Consider the following 20,999-nt stretch of genomic DNA (forward strand, 5'->3'; position numbering starts at 1 on the left):
GCAAAAAGGTCTCCGGAAAGCTGTTTACTAATGATTATTTTCCCTCTGGCATTCATCTTTTAGCTTGTTTAGCCCTTCCAGTGCAATATGACCCGGAATAATTTGTCTCCCTGCATATTAAAATAAATGACTGAATAATATCTTAGCGGGAGGACGACCACCTGGGGAATGTTAACCACTTTAAGCGATAATTGCCCCACCTTGCTCTTAAAATACAGTATGTGGTGAATCAAAGAGCAGATGAAATGAAAGAAAACCTGCAAACGGCCCTCGCGGACTCAGCTCCGAGCGTCCTCAAAGACTTTCAGGCGTGCAAGGCAGTTTATTTGACGCCCATTTAATATTGTGGTGTGGGGTGTCTTTCAACATGGCGGTGTTGTCTATAAGGTGAGGAATGATGTCTGATTATATTTCCATCATGAATTATGAATAGTAAAGACCAAGGCCACATGCTTGCATATTAGCAAATTAGAACGGTGAATGATTAACACCCTGCCTTCCTAATGTCTGACTTCAATATGGTGCCTCCCCAAGAGGACTATAAATAAAAGGTGAATTGTAGATGAGGAGCGGTAATGAAAGAAATAGTAAATCCACCTTGAAGGCACAAGCAGATGAGGTCGAAAGGAGTCTTTTTGATAGATTCTGTATACCTCTCTATAGTCTTTTTTTGTTAGATTCTTGACACACACACACATATATATATATATATATATATACACACACACAGTACACAACCATTATATTCAAATTTATAGTGTAATAGATGGATCGATGGATCATGTAAAAGGTGAGCAACAAAACTTTGCATACAAAACCATTATAAAAAATAAACAATTACAGGACAGGATAATCCCTAACCTCATTGTATGAAATGAGCTATCAGAAGTCGACTTTATTTGACAAACATCCCCCAAACGTTTTCTTCTTCTTCCATCCTTCTCAACTAAGCCAGCATGTGACCCCACGGCACCTCTGTCCACACGGCCTTGTGTGGCTTTAAGGCCGTGTTACGCTATGGACCAGTGACTCACAGATGCGACAGCAGGGCTGATCATCCATTATTATACCTCAGTGGATCAAAATGAGCAGGTCTGCCCATTGCAGCCTCCCGAGTGCTGCCCTGTGGCGGCTGAGCGGGGCTAAACAGACCCCCTCCCTCCACCACCCTCCTCTGCACCTGTAAGCTCAACGACACCAGCCGGAGCCCTTGTGGAGGCAGCGGGACATGCCTGGAGACAACATCTGCTTCCCCTTTGGTGACCCGCCGAGTTGAGCCAACTGCAGAATCAAGGGCACGCTCGCAGTGGTCCCAGATTTGATCCGAACTGAGATTGGGCTGTCACCTCTTGCCTGTTACTTGCTTCAGGAGACTTTCCACTCAACGCACTCTCTTTTTGATCTTCTTTTGCTCATTTTTTTTTCTGTCTAAAATGAACACATAGGAACGTTCAAAATGTGATTTTCTATTATACCTTGAGTAAATTGCCGAGTACAAACAAAACAAAAGCATTATGTTTTCTTGGGAGTGAGTTGCTTTATTAAGTAAAAATTACTAACCTCCCTTGCTGCTTCATGGTTGGCGATTGCGGCTTGACATTGTCGCGCGTCTTCATTGGTGACCATAATTTCAGCTAGCGCAGTTTTACCTAATTATTTTGTCGCTTGTGTTGCTAGTTTTCTTACCAGTCCAAAAAGTTGTTTTTTTGTTTGTTTTAATGTGGAGAAATGTGTTTTACAAAAACGGAGATCATGAACATTGGATCTCGCGCCCCCCCCACCACCCACGTCCCCAAACCCCCTGAACCCAAATCCTTGTTCTGACTTTGTGGGTGCATTCGAAAATACACTCCGGCACGCTGCTTTACTCTAATCGTTTGGGAACTCATAACATTGTTCAAATGTGCTGTTCCGTTATTCTCAGTGCCCAAAAAAATAGATCCCAGTGAAGACAGGACAGCAAGGTAAACAATTGCATTCAAACATGCATGGCAGCGGAGTGAGTTCTGCCACCGACAGCACACGAAGAGGACAGAACAAAAAGTCTGCTTAAAGGAGAAGTCAAGTCAAAACTTTTCTGTACAATAATATATTGTCTGTGGTATAAACACAGCTTTCTGAGTAATATTGCCTTCATGTAATATGAATCAAGTAGCAAAATCCACCCATTTTTATGCATCTCGAGGGGCAACCAATTTTTGCAAGGGGAAAAATAAAATCGCAGAATTTTGGAAAACTACGTTTGTTTAGTTTGAACAAATGTTGAGTCTGCATTTTTGGTCAGAAATCAACCCCAATATAAGAGTTTGATTGTTGGGACAGCATGCCCCACTACTTTTTGCCACCACCTTTTTCACAATTGCAATTCAAACATGCAGGTACAGAACAAAATACAATTTATTCTTTGAGCGTGCACTGGAATCCACACAATCATTTCTATTTTAATGTTGCATATTCAAAATCTTTGCAGACTAATTTTTTTCTCTAATTGGTGCATGGCCTTTGCCTGCAGGGGGAGACTATGCATGACAGATGTTTGACTCTTGAAATCCGGTGGGGCCTCTGGCTGAATGAAGTCAAGTCAAATCAGTGCAATCATGCAGGTGTCTGGGGGAAACAGGGACAAAGGGACACAGTCTGTCTGACGCTTTGCCAGAGCTCCTGGCACCGCTTGCCCACCAGGTCTGCTTCTACATGCACGGAATGGCAGACAGCTGACTGACCTCACGAGCGTTACATTGCCTTGAGCTTCCCACAGATGCCTTGCAAAGCGCCTTGGCGCACAGGCGCCTCGTAGCCACGGAGAACGTGATGAATGCTCGGGACTCACGAGCTGGGTACACAACAACCGCGTCCATGAGCTCGCTTTCTAGCCCTTTGAAAGCCACCTGTCATTTGGTGTTAGTCCAAACATGTCCTGTTGAGCCCAACTCCAAATGTACTCCCTCGACATCACCTTCATCTTCCTCCTCTTTTTCTTCATGCACACACTCCGGCCGCACTCTCAGTCCATTTGTCCAGGTTACCGGCTAGTGAGTGCTTTCTGAAGTGATCCATTTGCGTCTGAATATCACTGTATCAAGCGGTCAGTGCATACGCTCATCAGGTTCCCATCGAGTCCAGTGAGGCCTGATCTTGGATCAAATGCTTGCGTGTTATAGACCTTGGTCAAATCTTTAGTCATAATTCAATATAGGCAAATAAGCTGTGACCTTTATTACCAATTGAATTAACTGACAATAACTCAGAAGTCATGTGTGTGCATGCATGTATGTATGTATGGATGAACGGGGGTCGTATGTGAACGGTTTGCCATGAAATTTACAGCATGTGCACGCCACACCTCGTGAAATTAACAAATCCACAGTAAAACACGGCTGTGACCGGCATATTTTAGTTGAAATATGCTCGTGCATGAAATTCAGACAGATGGCATCATAGTTGTTGCCGTCTGTCATCCAATCACTGATGTGACTGCAGCAATACAGCAGCGATCACGTTAAATTGGATCTCATCAAAATTGCACTTAATCTCATTGTGATTGCTTAGCAAAAAGAAATAAAAATCCAAACGGGAGAAACATCACAATAATGCTGCAGAGACACAGAGAAAAGGTCTATTACTGCAAGGACAATTGTTGATGTCTCGTTTGTTTTGAGTATTTCCTTTTTTGAATTGACTCTACCTTGTCTGTGATTTTGTGTGCGCGCGTTGAGAACTTGTTGTGGATCAAGATCCATGTGTATATTTAGGTTTTTTTTTTTATTGACCTTATGTAAACTACTTTACATCAGTTGTCGAACGTTCTGAATAACAAATACTTTGTTGCTATACTTTAGTAGAATTGTCAGTTATTTGTAGCTTACTTTAGGTTTTTTTTTTTTTGTCTGACAACTTTTTACCTTTATACCCTACATTTAAAAAACAGATATTTGTACTTTCTAAGCCTGACTTTGACAAAAAATGATTGTCACCCCCCCCCCCCCCCCCGCAAAATTAGCTGATGCAACACAACAAAGACAGACGTTAAGAAAGGTAAGGCCAACCAGCCGCTGTTTTGATCTTCAGTGACTGAATGGTTGACATCTTGGGACCCAACAAGGAGAATCCACTAATAATGATAGAACAAATTGGGGGATACAAGCGACCTTCTATTCATGGCCTCATTTAGAAGAATTGATTTATGTTGTCGGCTAAGAGAGTAATTTTTGGTGAATGCAGTGTCTTGCGTGAGCCGAAAAATCACTAGGCAAGTTCATAAAATAAGTTTGTTTTTTATGTTGTGCCAAGTTATCAAATCAGTGTACAATTAACAATAAAATATAATTTGTACTTTTGTTGTTCAGTACACTTCAGAGTATGCACTTTTTTTCTTCCTTTACTTAAAGGAGTCAGATCAATACCTCCGCTAATAAAAGATTAACAACAACCACAACAAGATTACAATTATATTACACTGTAGAACAAAGGCAAAATCAATATTCTGTAAAACAAAAAAAAATGTATTAAAGCTTTGTTTTAAACACCATGTGTTGGCTAGTTATGAAGAGCACATTTTTATGAAACTTCTACTGTTCCAGTCAATTGGGTTAGTGAGGCAGATGGTCTGCAACAACAAAAGCGTGCTGTGTGTGTGTGTGTGTGTGTGCGTGTGTCTGTACCCAATTTGGACGTGTGAGGCCATGATTTTTAATTTTATTTTCCATCAAATGACTTACATGTGTAGAATTGTTTGGCTTTGTTGTGGGGGATGGGGGGGGGGGGCTCAAACTACAGTTGTCCTCTTTGAGAAAAATCAGATGGCTTTTCCATTTGTGTCGGGACGTGCAATTTCTGCTGCATATCAAGTCAATAACATCACCGGATTAGAGTTGAAAATACAACCGCCGGGATTCTCAAGTCCTCTCGGCCTTCAGGAGCCATATTGACACGTTGTTATTTTGGTCAATAAGTCTTTCTGAGCAGAGGCCATCCTTACCCTTGAAGATGAACTGCATGTGAAAAATGAGAGCGGGATGGGCCCCTGCATTTTAATCTGTCTTTTATCTGAAAGGGCCTTAAAGGGATGTGAGGATGGAGGGGGCATGTGGGGGAAGAGAGAGCCGGGCCATGCACTTCCTCTCACCTCGTCTCAGCCTTGCTAATGCAGTTGTTCACAATAAACCCCACTATTGCTTGCACTGAAATACAAAGCGTCCATAGCCGGAGCAGAATGGCTTTTTGGTTTGATGAAACAAGCTTAACTTTGACCCGTTGACAGAGTTTAGAACCAAACATCATGTTCCCCCTCAAAGTTCCCTCTGCCAAGAAGCAGCACTTTTTGTGTCAATTGAAGTGGAAACTACTGTACAATGACATTTCCCTCCAAAAAGCAAGACAAATACCTGTCATGATAAAGTATACGCTTCTGACAAGTGAGTGGAAGAGAGAGGAAAAAATGACACTTTCCTAAAGAATACCAATAACAAATGCCTTTCAATAAAACATGGAGCATAGACAACAAATGTCGGGGAGTGTGAGGTGCTGTTCCTCTGGTGAGATTTTGTAAAAAAAATAATATATCAGTCAAGTTATTATTTCAGTAGCTCTGGCTTTAAGAGAGTGTTTACTAGCAGCACGATTCCAAGTGGATCAAATTAAATGAGGGTATAAATATTTACCACACAGCCCTCAGCAACTTTAGGCCACGCACACGGTTGGCAACTGACAAATACCGGTAGTTTAGATTTCATGAATCTTGCTTTCAATGATTAATGCTCTGTGTTAGTAAGATCACATCAGTTTGATGGGATCAAGGAACAAAGATGATCACTTCACTCGAACCCAAATATTTCATAGGTTTAATATGCAGCCAGAGCAACATTCCAGTTTCGAAATCAGAGCTGGCAAAGTGGAACAAAGTGAATTGCTGGCTGATGCCTTTGAGTCTTCATTCTTATTTGAAGTGGCTCCCCCTCCCTCCTAGTTCAAAATATACTGTCCAGGGATGTGATCAAACCTGGCGGCTATTGATCCCTCCCCAAACCAGACATAAGACTTACTGAACGTGTTCACAACTTCAGAAACAAGTACTTTAAATGTACAGGTCTTTGAAAAGCCCACAAAACCACAGCACTGCAGAGTGAATTGGAAGCATAAATCTTAGTAGAATTAAGCCAAGTTTTCTGTTTGAGTGTGAAATTCTTTGAAATTATCTCAGCATCAAGCCTGGGAGCAGGAGAAAAGCTAGATGTGGTGAAACCCTGAAAAGATACCTTAGAACATGAACAAAGTGTAATTTGCAAATATTTTCCGAAAAGTATCAAATAATGTATTAATAAGTCAATAAGGGTGACTTATGTCATGCCTTGGAGCCCAGTTAATTAATGATAATTTTTAGTTAGAAGGTACCTCTTGAATATTGTGACAATATGTTCAAGCGCAAAAGTGGACAAGAGCCATTCAGACAAAAGTAGAGCCGCACCTATGAGCAGACTGCTTGGTCACGGTCTATTCTAACCCAGCAAAACCACTATGGAAATAAGGCTTGTTGAAAATAAAGGTTTGATTCCAGAAACCGACGAGTTGCGTACATTTTGCTGCAGTTACCGTCATCTCCATGGAAGACAAACTCTTGACTAACTCATCCTTCATACGTACTCAATCCGCCCATTATTGCTGGCTACCGATGAAAATAGCTTTGATTGTTCTTGAAAGTGAGTGTAAAACATGATCATTCGTAAAACAATCCAAATGAGTTGATATCTTGAAACTCGTCTGGGTAGTGATGTGTCGGTTGTGAACGATCCCTGCTGACTCTCAGATGCTCTTCGAAAGAGCTAACACGGTATTCAGTTCAATTCAACCATGTTACACATTGCTTTGGCTTGTCCCAATGTGTCAAATCAAAACATGTTACGAGTTCACACAAACCATACTTGCAATGTTTGATGGATTACCTGGCAAAAGAAACAATGACATTTCACCTTTTCTTGTCATTCTTTGTTAACCGGAAATAGTGTGGGTGTTTCTTCACAAATTTACTGTCGGTTGTGAATGAAATCGAGGTTGTATGTAACCTGACGTTGCACTGTTTATTCTCCATGTTTTCCTGCATGTCCTGTTCACAGTATGGACTGTTGCTGAACACCCAATGAAAACCATCTCAATTTGCTGCCAGAACTGGCCTTAAAAACATACCAACATGTTTTATTTAGTCAAGCAAAATCACATTATGCATTGATGTTTTAATCAACCAGGGAGACAACCTTGGCTTATAAATATAAACGTTTTGAGCAGATGACTGTCTGCATATTTTCAAATGAAATGTGAAGACTAATAGGGTGGCTAAATTTGCCATTAAACCATCAAGTATGCTGATTCAAATGTAAAATGTAAATGATTTCTTTGATAACATTGCAAGCTTGGTGAAAATATAATTTTACCTTGCCACATATTGCCCCAAGCTGAGCGGACTATGCAGCGCCTTGATAAAGTATTCATACCTCGTGAAATTTTTTCATATTTTTTTGAGACCTCGCAATCACAAACCTTAGTGCATTTCCTTCCAAGTTTTGTGTCTTGGAATTTAGACCAAGACAAAGTACAAAATAATTGTGAAGTGGAACGAAAATGATAGAATAACGTTTTCAAACTTTGAAGTGAATATAAATCTGAAAAGTGTGACGTCCATTTATATTCAGCAGTGGTGCGCAGTCAGTGCCTTCGAGCCCTTCTCTGCTGACAGAAACACTGTCAGCAAGCACGGACTTACAGTTACAAGTTAGTTTGGAAATGAAATGGTACTTATTTATTTCCAGCAGTCTATTGTCTCATGGCATACTGTAGGCCTTGGCTGAGCAACTTTCAGTTGTGTGTGTTGTCTTTTTTTTTTTTCAGATTTCAATTACTGTGTTGCCATGTAAATGTCATTTTCCAAAGGCTTGTAGGAAAGAATAACCCGTACTGGCGTCCACAGCACACCCATACCCACACCCACACACACATATAGATAGATAGACAGATAGATATATTATCCACATTAATGAGTCTGAGATCTGAATGTGCAAGGTGTATCATGACAGGTTTGGAGGTCACATGATATATGAAGCAAGCCGTTAGCTGGCTGTTCGAACTGCCAAAAAGAATGGCGGAACTACTATATAGTGCAGGACTATATGGCGAATGAGGGGTTAGAGAAAAATGATTGCCATTTGGACTCTCTGCAGTGTGTCTCTGTGGCCTCCTTCCGGTCACATGTGCCTGCAACACCTCACCAGGGAGGCGTCCAAGAGGCTTCACAACCAGATGCCTGAGACATCAGATATCTGGTTAACGAGAAGTAGTGCATCCAACAAATCTGGCCTTTATGGAAGAGTGGTAACAACAAAGCTATTTTTTGAAAGAAAGGAAGGAGAGGTCTCGTTTGCCATGTAGAAGAAACCGCAAACAAAAGGAACTTTGGTCAGATCAGACCAAAGTTCATTTTTAAGGGGCTGAAATGCAAAGCCCTATGTGTGGTGGAAAACTAGTATCGCTCATCATTTTTCACATTTTTATAAAATCTATAGAAAAACATTGATGTTTGTGGTTGTAAGGTGGCAAAAGGCAAGAAAAAAAAACTGACATTATTACTTTTTCAAGGCACCTAAATCTCTAAATACCAGATCATCACAGAGAGAATACCTGTATATGATGGGCTTATATAATGAGGAAATGCATATGTACATTTTTTTGGTGTGACATCAAATTGGTAGCAATCACTTCGCTATGTTTTGATGAAACAAGGCTTTTAATCGCTCCTGAAAACAAACAAACGTGACATACCAACATGGGTTTCATCAGGGAGTGACGTTATTGTTCTGTTCATGACAAAGCAAGTCTCTTCTTGCTTTCTGGTTATTTCACAATTGTTTTCTTCGATTCATCAGAACAATTATGAAATTGTTCTCACAATTAGAACATCGCTTCAGTTTTAAAAATCGTTAATTAGTTGATTTGTTGTGAGAGTGGAAAAAAAAGCTTCCGGCAGTTATCTCATGAAGAAAAAAAAAAGAAAAAATAATTCTGATGCCTTTCAGACAAGAGTAAATCTTTAAATTTGTTCGAGAATGTTCGCATGATGTCATTTTCCTCTGTGATGAGGAACTTGGAAATTGAGAATTCCATCTATTGAGTACCCTCAACAAACATAAATACATGTATGTCAAAAAATGTCTTGTTTTACCTTTGCTTGTTAAAATCCCGAATGCATCATGACTCAGTGGCGTGTGCAGCCCTGTGCTGCCTGCACACACAGATGATACCTGATGGGATTCAGGGGGTGCAAATATAAGATTCTGACAGTCAACACCCACGTACATTTGCCCTCCGTTATGCTCGATGTTCACCACAAAGAAGAATACCCCTTACATTTTGTTTGTCGATGATAAATTTCGCTGTTTGATACATATTGGTCAACGGTATTCATGCTGGGGCAAAGGCATTTTGATACCCCTTAAATGTTACTTATCAACGGGAGGGACTCAGGATGTCTGCAGCGCTCTTACTTTCAACATCACAGGAGACAATAGTGAGAAACCGATTACAAACACTGAGGAAAAGAGGTTTCGACCATGACACGTTCCAATAGGTTGAAGGAGGGCGGAGGGAGATTTCAGAAAGCTGACTGGACTCCTCCAAATCAATAACTCTCTTTCTCTCTCTCTCTCTGAGACGACTAGTGTGGCATTTGAACCAGATAAAACAAGGCTTCCCCTCCACCTCACCTCTGAGAACTGAGCACTTCCACCAAATCGCAATCGGTTGAGAAGGATACAGATGAGTCCATCTAAATCCCCTTCTGACTCAGCGCTAAACCCCCGCTGGTCAAAAAAAAAAGTAGGGAAAAAAAAACATCTTAAAAGGAACGGTCCAATCTATGTAGGTTAATACTCACTGTTGCTTCATTTAGCTCTGTTGCAGACCCACTGGGGCAGCTGTAAAAAGTTCTGGGAGCCAGAAGGCACAAAAGCTTTTATTTATTTATATGAGCAAGAATATATAGCAGGGGGAGAAAACTGGTGCAAATGATGTGGAAAGAAGGGAGAGTTTGAAGATGTTATCTCATAAATTGTAGGATAACTCCGACAAAAAAAGGAATTGAGTGCACTACCATTTTATGCGTAGCATGAATGTAATATACACAGACAGGATACTGTCACTGATAAAATCCTCCCCAAAACTGGCACTTTTCAGGAAAATGAAAATGGACAAAGATGTCGGTGACTTCATTCAAGCTGGAGATTGTAATAATGTCTTCTTGACCAGCTCCAATCCTAGACGTTGAGAAATTGTAAACAGAATCGAAACAAAAAAAAAAAAGCTTTCTTGAGGACTAAAAAAAAAAAAAGTAAAATGCCAAATTAAAACAACAAGTGAAATAATTTGTGTTAGCATTTCAGCATGTAACAATCTTTAGTGAAACCACAAATGTCCAGTTTAGAATACAGATAGAACTGCTGTTACATCAAAGAAATCATCTTACAACAATTTCAGTAGCATTCACAGTCCACAGTTTACTTTGTTCAATATTGTTAAGGACAAAGCGTGTTCGTAGAGTGACACGATAGAGTAGTGAAAGAATAATGTGGCCATCAGTGACAACATGTATGGTTATGATGTAAAATAGAGGAGAAATGATTCCGCCCAGTTTTCTACAAGGAGTGCCAATGTTGCCTTAAGCATGGGACTTTGCTTTTAATTAGCCCACAGATACTTCAAGTTGTCAAAAGTAAAAGGTTGCGAAAAATGTGTCACTTCTGGTTGGGGAATCTTTATCATAGAGACAAAATCAGCCATTGCATTATATCAGCAATAGCCAAAAGATGATAAATATAGTCTCTCTCTCTCTCATTCTCTCTCTCCATATACATACGTGCATATAGTATCTTGCCACCCTGTGGTCAGCTAATTATCGTCTTCTTGCTCCAGTGGACGTTTAACTCTCTGAACAAGCGTCCTCTTTTGCCTTCATGTCAGAGCACGGTCTCTCCCCCTGGTCGCTGATGATATTGTAATACTAATTACAGCTAATTGTTCTATGCTGAATGGATTTAGTCACGTTGCAAATGATATGCTATTGGTCAGTGTCACAGTGTTTCCTCAGAAAAATTCGATGGGGGAGCGGAAATTTGCACAAATGAATGTAATTAAGAAGCGCATTCATTACTTCTAATTGCATCTGAGAAGCCTCAGAGTGAAACTGATATCTGAAAAAGGAATGCTTTAAAGTTAACTGTACACACCAGCAGTCTGTCACGTGACAGCGAGCATGAAGGGTAAAAAGCACACACAGTTACACCGGTGTACTGAGGTTGGTACCACTTTGCTCCAATCACACTCATAAAGCCTTCCCATGAAATCCCTTTATTCATGGGCAGATTGTGTCTAGACAGTTGAATTCAAGTCTTAGTGTAAGCTCAGCATTGGCTGTGAGACAATAATGGGTAATGGGGAGAGGTTTCTGATTCTGTTAAAAAATAAAAGAAATCACATGGTGCCAGTGTTTTTGTTGCTTTTTTTGTTTTCACCAGATCAAGTGCAGTGGCTCTTTCCATACATAAGAAGAAGGGTAGTCATAAATCAGTAAGATGGAAACAAAGTCGAAAAGATATTATGAAGACTTTGGAGAGTTCAGAATGTTACTCCCACATGCACATGGCAAGCCTTTAATCAGATTATTAGTCTCCCGGCATCAAAACTGATAAAATGTGCTGCAAAAGCTTCAGCTACAATATTGCTCATAGTAAAAATTATTTTGATATAAAAGGAGAAAAGAAACATTGATTTAAATCTATTATTAAGATGAAGCTAGTTTTTTTAATAATAAATTGAGTTTATAATTCATTGAAGCCTATTTAAAACCATAATCTTATTATAGTTGCAGTGTTTAAAGGGACTTAAAAAGGAGATGGTCTTATTTTAATAGCAGATTTAGATCTTAGACAGACAAGGTGTAAGCTGGTCATTTGAAAGCCATATGCCGCAGAGCCACAAAGCTATGGTACTGTACTCTACTCCTGCAACTCAACACACACACACACGCACACAAACTCCATCGTGCTCACCACCCAATAGTAGTGTACTATATAAAAAGGAGGAGGTAATGTAAGTAGTAAATAAATACATATAAATATAAAAAATCACACCGTGACAATTATTATTATTTTGTTGTTGTTTTTTGCTTGGGGGTTAGCGCAAACGATTTAATCTACAGGTGTTAAATTCCGGTTCTCGAGGGCTGCTTTCCTGCACATTTTCCCGCACCCTTACAGCTGATTCAAACGATCAGGACTGGGCTGTTATCAGGATGTCGTAATTCAGCAAACCTGACGCCAGCATCAATTTTCATCACGCTCTGCACACTTAGCAAATGCAAACAATAAAACACTGTGTGCAATTAAACTGTTCTTATTTTTATCACAGAGTAAACTGTTGAACTGAACAAATCACAGGGCTTTATTTTATAAGTCAGACAACAGCATGACAGTTTATTCTCTCAAAAAAGTCACCTTTGATGACTTGAAGTCAGTCCCCTGTGCAGAAAAGCAACGTTATGACACAGTGACAGTACACACACGTGCTTTGCCATGGCGCTAATTAGCAATGCATATCCTTACACTCTTTGAGCATTACAATTTGGCGAAAAGGTGCTGCTCCAAAGCTTTGTGTCTAATTCTTCTAAAGTGGCTCTGATTTTCAAGATTTCTGCAGCTTGCTGACACACAATAAATGTAACCTTTAAAAAATGTGTGACAGCACATGACTGATGGTTGCATGGTGAGGTAAGCCTGAAAGGGAGGCAGTAAAAGTCCATGAATGCAACAGTCTTCTAACTCATGAATAATATGAATTTGAAATGTCATAACATTTTTCCAGAGTGGATGCATGCTTAATTAAAGAGAGAACGACACTGTCACAATAATGTCACGTGTATTTCCTTTTGGACATACAATTACACGTCAGTTGCCATTCAATATTTTTTGACCATCGTGCTATGTTTTTGTCTTTGTGATTTTTTTCATTAATGCAACAAAACATGTATCATCAAAATGAAAAGTATTAAGCATACATATTTTTTGCACGTTGCGCATATTTAGTCCATATTTCAAATAGCATTTTTGGTTCTGGTTAGGAAGTACATTGGTCCTATGTGGCCCTCCAGTAGCACTGACAAAAACATGTGAACACGTCCATGCCCATCCCTGCTGCACAAAGTCAAAGTTTTTTTCTGTTGCAGACTTGGCTGATATTCAGTCTTCTATTGGCATATTCTCTCACAGGCGCTTAAGTCAATTCTTTTTGCAACATTTTCAAAAATATTTTCCCGTCCTGGCTTCTGACACACCCACCATATAAAAAATGGAAATATGTGCGCAATCATCATACAGGCATGATTCGTTCTGGTCGGAGGGTGGCTCTAATTTCCAGATCGTGGAGTTTTCATGAGACATTAGAATTCCACAGAGAATTCTCACACTTTGAAAATACGGCCCACTTTGACTGTGAAATTACCAGCAGTGAAGTCCGTTTTAAGAAAGGGTTTTAAGAAATGGCAAGTCAGTGTGCTTCAGCCCTATCTTGAAAAGACAGCGCCATCTGGAGGGCTCAATAAACAAAACAACTGATTCATGAAGCATTTTGATGCTTCATTTTCCTATCGCTAGTAGAGACCACAAAAGAAAGTGAACAAGCAATGCAATGGCAGTACCTGAAGTTTGATTTACCATGCATCTAAGTGATCAATTTTGTAAATAATAAAATCCGTTTTAAATGTTAGAAATGGTTGAGTTGGCCTGGACAAATCCTTCCTCCCGTTGGGTTGAATGCAGACATTAATTCACTGGTCTTTCATTCTCCTTATTAAATGGTCTGTGCGCCTCTAATTTACACTATATTGATTGGTCTCTGCTTTCACTGTAGTTATGATTTACCACTGGCCTTTGTGGTAAAAATTGATTTTTTTTTTTTTTTAATCTACAAGAGGCCTGACACTGATTTGCGGATATCTGATTGCATGTGTTTTTCAATCCTATCATTCAAACAAAAGCGATGCTGCGATTCAGTGGAAACCTTCACAATCCTCCAGTGTACACCATTTAAATGATTAAAAAAAAAAAAGTACAACAGATAAACTTCTCCTGCTCATCATCATCCTCCTACTGCCCGAAGACAGCTGGGATAGGCTCCAGCACACCCTGCAAACCCTTGTGAGGACAAAGCGGTCCAGAAAATGGACGGGTGGATGGATGGATGGATATAGAGGTGTCTCTTCTTTATTTTATTGTACATAGATCAGTAGTCTAGTTATGAAGTTTGTACACTGAGAGTGCATGATTAGGTTTTTGTGCTTTGATCATATTCACAAACCTGGCAGTAATATTTGCCCTGTCTTTTACATCTTTAGTAATATTACACGTGTGTTAGCTGCCCAACTGTGTAAATGCAATAATGCCCTTCCAATAGGCTCGTCTTCCAGTTAAAATGGATGCACTTTAGCAAATATTATCTCAAACAGCAAAGTGGGCAATAACTGCAGTGAGTGAGCAGGTGGACGTAATATGAGATGTTTATGTCAAGGAATATCAATGAGATGATGAGCAATTCAGTCTATGTGTCGAAATTAAAATTTTCTGTCACCATGGTGAACATCTGACAGTGAAGGAGAGGTTTGATCATCGGTTGTGTCTTTGCTTTCACATTTAAAGAAGTCTCTGCTTCACAGGTGTGTAAGTGAATGTGAATGTCGACTTGTCTTGCAAATGTAAGATGCATCATATGAGCCTCCTCTCAGAAAGCAACACAGGAAAAAAAATCCTAAATAGAAGGGACCTTTCCATGTAAATGAACAGAAAGCCATCGACGAGATGTCACCCGTCTCATCTAATGTCGAACAAATGTATTCACAATCACACTCGCGCTGACACCCCAGGCCCAGACATGTCACCAGAGATGCCGGGGAGGCTGATACACCAAGGAATGTTGTCTCACTTACACCAATGACACAATGGCTATAAAGTGTATGAAAAGCAATTTTATCCTACCTGCCCTGCAGATTTGTGCTACGGGATATTTTTTTTTTGAAATGAAGACACACGCTCTCATAGTTTAATATGGAACTCTGGGAAGGCAGTCACACCTTGCAATGTTGCACATGGACCACGACGGTAGAGATTCAATCCACAGAAAATATAAGAAGCACTGACCAGAATAACTATGAGGTGTGTACTGGTACATATATGAAGCAAAGACAGATTGAACAGGAAGCCAAAGACGTGTGCATGCTGGGCTGTGTTTACGTTGTTTCATCACCTATCTCATTAATGTTTTAGCGGAATATCATGTGTGTCTGCTGTACCCCCATATACCCATCAGCCAATTAATTCAGTTTTTTTTAATGTTATGTATGTTTGTGACTTCAATGGTTTGTTTTATGGAAAACTTCAGCGGGCAGCAAACTAAATAGTGGCAGCTGTTCTGTGAATTACTTGAGTCATCATGAATCACCACAGAAATTAAACAAGCAGAACTCCGCTGAAAGTGGGCAGTTTTGTGCTGCATACTGGTATTTGCAATACGTCGACAAACAACTTTAAAGTGGCGATAGTACACTAAAATGATCAGGAAATATTTATTTGAACAGGGCGATGGAATACTAAATTATTTATAAATAGAAATTACAAATGTTCACCCCAAGGAAGATCCCTGGTGAAAAGAAAATCAATTGTTCTGTATGAAATATTAATATAGCTTCATAATTGTGAGGCAAATACAAAGTAACGGCCATTCAGCGCCAAATCATTGAACTGAATAGCCACTTTCATTGAAATAGTGACAGTTGAACACCTCTTTATTTAAATAATAAAAGTTACCTTTCAAAAATATCTATTCATTCGCTCACACAAGGGCCAATTTAGAGCAGTGGTGGCCACCCCGCGGCTCGCGAGCCGCATGCGGCTCTTTGGCTGGTTCAATGCGGCACCCGGGCTTTCACACGACAAGCGTCGAAAATGCCTCGGCAGTGGCGATGCCATTCAAACAAGGCGCTGACTACACAGAACGTACTACGTCAGCCTATCATCAATCCCATTACTTGATTGACGGAGAGGGCAACCAATCAGATGACTGCATGACCGCTCATGCGCAAACAACGGCGCTAAGCGCTAAGCTAGTCAGCGAATTACCTCTGATTTTAAGGCAGGGGTGCCTAATACGTCGATCAGAATCGACCGGGAGCCAGCGAACTGGTCCCAAAGGGTGGGAGGAGGAAATGGGTGGGGAAAAAAAAAGATTTGTTTTTTTGAATCTTTAGCTTTCATTCATTTTCGGCCTGTTCCGACTGTTGCTCATCGTGGTGTGCGTGCATATGTGCGCGAGTGCACTGGTAGGCAACAGCGTGAGTGCGTGCGCGTGTGTGTGTGTGTGTGTGTGTGTGTGTGTGTACTTGCACGTGCGCGAACGGGTCGTTCATGAGAAGTTGGTAGCTTCAAAAGTCGATCTTCAGCCAAAAACGTGTGTGTGTGAGTGTGTGTGTGTGTGTGAGGAAGGGTATGATATGACTCTTTGCAGTAACACAGTAAAAAAATTGGCTCTTCGTCTCTGACTGGTTGGCCACCCCTGATTTAGAGTGTTCACATCACCTAATGAGATGTTTTTGGAATGTGGGAGGAAACCTGGGGGTACCCGGAGAAAACCCATGCAGGCACCGGCAGAATATGCAAACTCCCCACAAGAAGGCCAGAGCCCAGATTTGAACCCACGACCTCTGCACACAATTTAAATATAAGAAAATGTTGGACTCACTTGATTCAGGGTCTGAGTTTCCATCTCCCTCGGTGCGACTATTGGGGGATGTTTGCTCATAATACTCCTCAAGAGGGAAGCTAAATGGAAGAGCTTGGGAGGTACTGGCCGTACTGCTTGGTTCTGGATCACCCAGCCCGCTGTCACTGCAGCTCTCCTGGGAACCATCTGGAAGATGGAACGTCACTCGGCGCTGGGTCTGGGAAAGCGGTGAGATACAAGAGGTGTTCACTCAAAAATCTTGGAAGAAAAAATCCCTTACTTTCTAACTTTCTAAAGGAGTTCATAAAAGAGTACTAAATAGCTGTGATGAGTGTTGTTCTCAGTTGTGCCTGCATTTTTTTTTGGGGGGGGGTTCATTCAACTCATTCAATATGTAACCAATCTGGATGCGAGGGCTCCGACACTATTCAAGGGCGGTAGATTGTAATGTGTAACAATTCGATTCAGTTCGATTCGATGCACAACACCTTATAAATCAAAACTGATTGTCCAAATGCGTTGTGTGTGTGTGTGGATATTATACTTTGTGATGCTGTAATGTTTGCTTACAATTCAATATATTTTAAAAACAATAAAAGGTCCTCTCCAATGTGTTTATCATAAATGTCTTTGTGTGTGTGTGTGTGTGTTGGGGAGGAGAAAAAGCAAAGCAGGGGTCTCACACAAGGTGCAATTCAAGCGCAGACTGCCACTGTTCATGAGATTTCCACAATATAATGTTGTGACCTTTCTTTTGAGCCAAGAAAGAGAAATGAAGCCCCATTTCACAGCGTCTTAAAACATGTTAGTGTTTTCTCATGAGAGCAAAGCCTTTACAACTAATCGTAGCACAAAGGCGCACTGGCTAATAGCTACTGCTGGTTTGATTTTTAATGTTTATGCTTTATATTGTTTTATATGACATACATTAAATTTTGGTGCTTGACATTATTTTTATTTTTAACTTGGAGTTTGACAGACAAAAAAAAAAAAAAGCTGGGAGGGAGCGAGTGTGGTTCAATCTGACATTGAGGCAACACCAGTGGATTTCAGCATTGTCACGGTCATTATACTGTGGCATGAATTCATGTCTTCACACAATTCCCAAGGTGACATCATAATGCCGCTGTGGTGTCGGGACGTGACACATAAAATGTAATTTTACAACCTCGGCTTCAGTTATTGGGGCAAATTTTAGTTATCCTATTTTCAAGCTGATAAGTTGTTTTTTTCAAATTCAACTGGAACATAAATGACTATTTTCATTTTCTTCATTGCTAAAGCAATAAAATTAATTTGGAAGTTCTTAATGAAAAACATAATTAATCGCTCCTTTCTTCCAGTTCTGATGGCGGTTGTCCATGGACATACAGTACATGTGTTTCCTCCACTAGTATGGTGCAGAGATAGCAAAGCAATTGTTATTGCAAAGGACCGAATAAGGGAAGAGGGATTGATTCATGAAGGATGTGCCACGGGTAAATGATAATCTGCCAGAAGTGAAGTGCACAACAAGTGCATTTCAGAAAAATGAGTGGGGTTTTAAAAAAGTAGGGCACAAAAAGGCGAGTTGGTTTCAATTGTGTTTCATCAAAACATTAATTAAAATGTTCTGATGAACAGCAGCAGGACGGAGAGCAGAAAAGACAGAACGGTGCCTGCATTTCAAGATATATATGTGTCTATATATGTATATATATATATATATATATATATATATATATATATATATATACACTGTATATATGTACTGTATAAGTAGTTAAAAACAGAGAACGTCCTCAATGTCAAAGTTTTGAATGCCATTTTAAGTCCGCATTGCACAGATGCGCAAAGGTTTGCCAGTCTTTGTGCATGGCCCGAATGTTGTTTTTTTTCATCAGGGCTTGTTCAAGGTTGCAAACGATAGCAACGACTTTCAGCAGATGTTTAACAACAGTTTTAATTGTCACGATTTTTTTTTCTCCAAAAAATGTTGAACATGTTCTTCTTGAACTTAAAAAATTGCGACCTTGAACAAACCCGAACAATAAATAAATAAATACAATACAATGCCATACAAAACGATCAACATTTGCTACCTTCCCAAAAGCTCGTAAACCTTCACTGCTCAGTGGGATATACTGTATGTTTTAGGACAATTACTTTTTTAATGGTTTCTGCATGGCAGTTGACAGTTGGATTAGATGTGACTATCTGTGGTTCGTTTTCTAACCCTTTATCTTCAATCGATTATAGTGGCCTACGGTCCCAGCAATCGACCTTGCATGTAAATTTGCACATTTGAGTGGTGTAGGCTCAAAATAAGCAGGTTCGCATCGCATCCTGATGGGTCTCATGTCACACTCCATGTCCGGCAGTTCGGGCAAAACATTCTCTGCATTCCTGAGCATCTGGCTCGTACATGTATGGTCCAACATACAACGTCCTTTTCCTCAAACTCTTCAGTCCGCTCATATAAGTTTGAAACATCATTTTCTGAAATGATTTCTGTCTGGTGTTGGACACTTTCTATATTGCGCCCTGCTATTGTTGTTCTTGAAGTGACGTCACACTTCCTTCCGAGTTACATCACTCACCGGGACCGCAGTTCGCAAAAATAATGACTTTGTCAAATTTACGAAATAGAAAAAAATGTTTTCATTCTTCGTTTATTTTGTTGAATTACCTTATTTGTCATGTAACATATTTTATTTGAGATTTTCTAAAATAACTGCACACTTGACCTTTAAGTTAATCGTAAAATCTGCATTAGAAAAGTGTAAAACCATTTCTTTGACCGGACAATACCATAACTTCAAGGGCACTCTCATCGGCATCCATGAGCTAAAAATGGGGGTAACTTCTAGTGTGTGCTTGTCTCATGAAACAGCCTTGCACCCAACGCACCTGATAATTCGGTGACAAAAAGTCAACGTAAAAATGGGCACCTCGTCATTTTCGTGCACGGACAATGGTCTAGTTCAGCGTGTTTGTGAATTTGGAAGATGCAATATGCCAGCTGCGTCCCCCGCCTTATCTTGCAATTTGATGACAAAAAGTGGACAACGTTTTAGACTGGATAAACGGTGGTCTATTTTGCAACGCAGGTGGCCGAATGTGATTTTGCTGAATTTAATCGAGGTGCAAGCAAACAGATTTGTCGCTTCGCGGACGTGCGTGTTTCATTCCTAAATATGATACAAGTGTGGGACAATCCCTCTGAATCATCGTAGAAATCAATTCATTGAATGAATTATAATCATTATCATTTAAAAAATATTTTAATTGCACCCCATTCCGATTTGGGTGGGGTTGGGGTGTCTCACACACAGATGAACGATGGGGAGGTGAAAGGCGGTTTTCAATTGCACACTACACAAACGGCCGACCACATCATCCGAAAGGGGAAACATCGCTGTTTACGTGCCAAAAACTACAGAGTTTAATTTGTGTTTCCGCAATGGCCATACCGCCCTGATTTGGATGCAAATGCCGCTTAGATTTGCCGGGAAAACACTTAGGACAGTATGTTCCATCCCACAATGACTCACACAGGTACCAACACCCCCTTACACCTATTTTAACTGGCACAAAGTGAGCAAAATATCAAAACAGAGACAACTCCACCCATGCGCACAGTTAGAATATTGTAATGCCCTTCAGTAGCGGAGAGAAGGATGCTCGCAGTCGCTGATACTATTAATCATTTTTAATAACAAAATAAGTAGTAAACACACGCATTCAAAGGAGTTGCTGTTAGCCACAACTCACACCCATGCACTCCCCACTCAGACTAACTCCCGGAGCCAATATTCCCCCCAACCTGGCTCCTCCACTCCCTATGACGTCACACAAATACAAGAAACAGATATTACACTGCCCTCCCCTTTATGAAACCCTCGCCCCGAGGGTTCAACAAAAAAAGTCCTCCAGCCGTCGTGGTCGTCGCCTCAGCCTCTGTGGTCGGCCTGGCTCTGAGTCGATACCACCTTCAGCTGGCTGGCTTGGGACAACATTGGTGGGATCCGGGGAACATGGATCCACCACATGTTCTGAACTGGTGGATGAAGCGGACCCCACCTCAAATACAGGAACACCGCTGCCCCGGTAGGGGGCCAACCTGTCCCGATGTAGGGCAACCTTTCTGCCCCTGGGGGGGACTGCCACCCGATAAACTACCTCTCCCACCCGCTCAAGTACCCTACATGGACCGT

At 40.6% G+C, this 20,999-nt stretch overlaps 1 protein-coding gene across 1 annotated transcript in view; it reads right to left on the reverse strand.

Moving 5' to 3' along the window:
- Positions 1-20,999, reverse strand: part of pcdh11 (protocadherin 11) — a 171,239-nt gene that overhangs the window by 42,783 nt on the left and 107,457 nt on the right. The window contains exon 6 of the mRNA XM_086136918.1: positions 16,822-17,020. Within this exon, the coding sequence (XP_085993044.1) occupies positions 16,822-17,020 (199 nt within the window). The remainder of the gene's footprint in view (positions 1-16,821; positions 17,021-20,999) is intronic.

This window comes from Hippocampus guttulatus, chromosome 2, assembly GCF_054856545.1.
Source record: "Hippocampus guttulatus isolate MCC_2025c chromosome 2, RoL_Hgut_1.0, whole genome shotgun sequence".
Taxonomy (NCBI): domain Eukaryota; kingdom Metazoa; phylum Chordata; class Actinopteri; order Syngnathiformes; family Syngnathidae; genus Hippocampus; species Hippocampus guttulatus.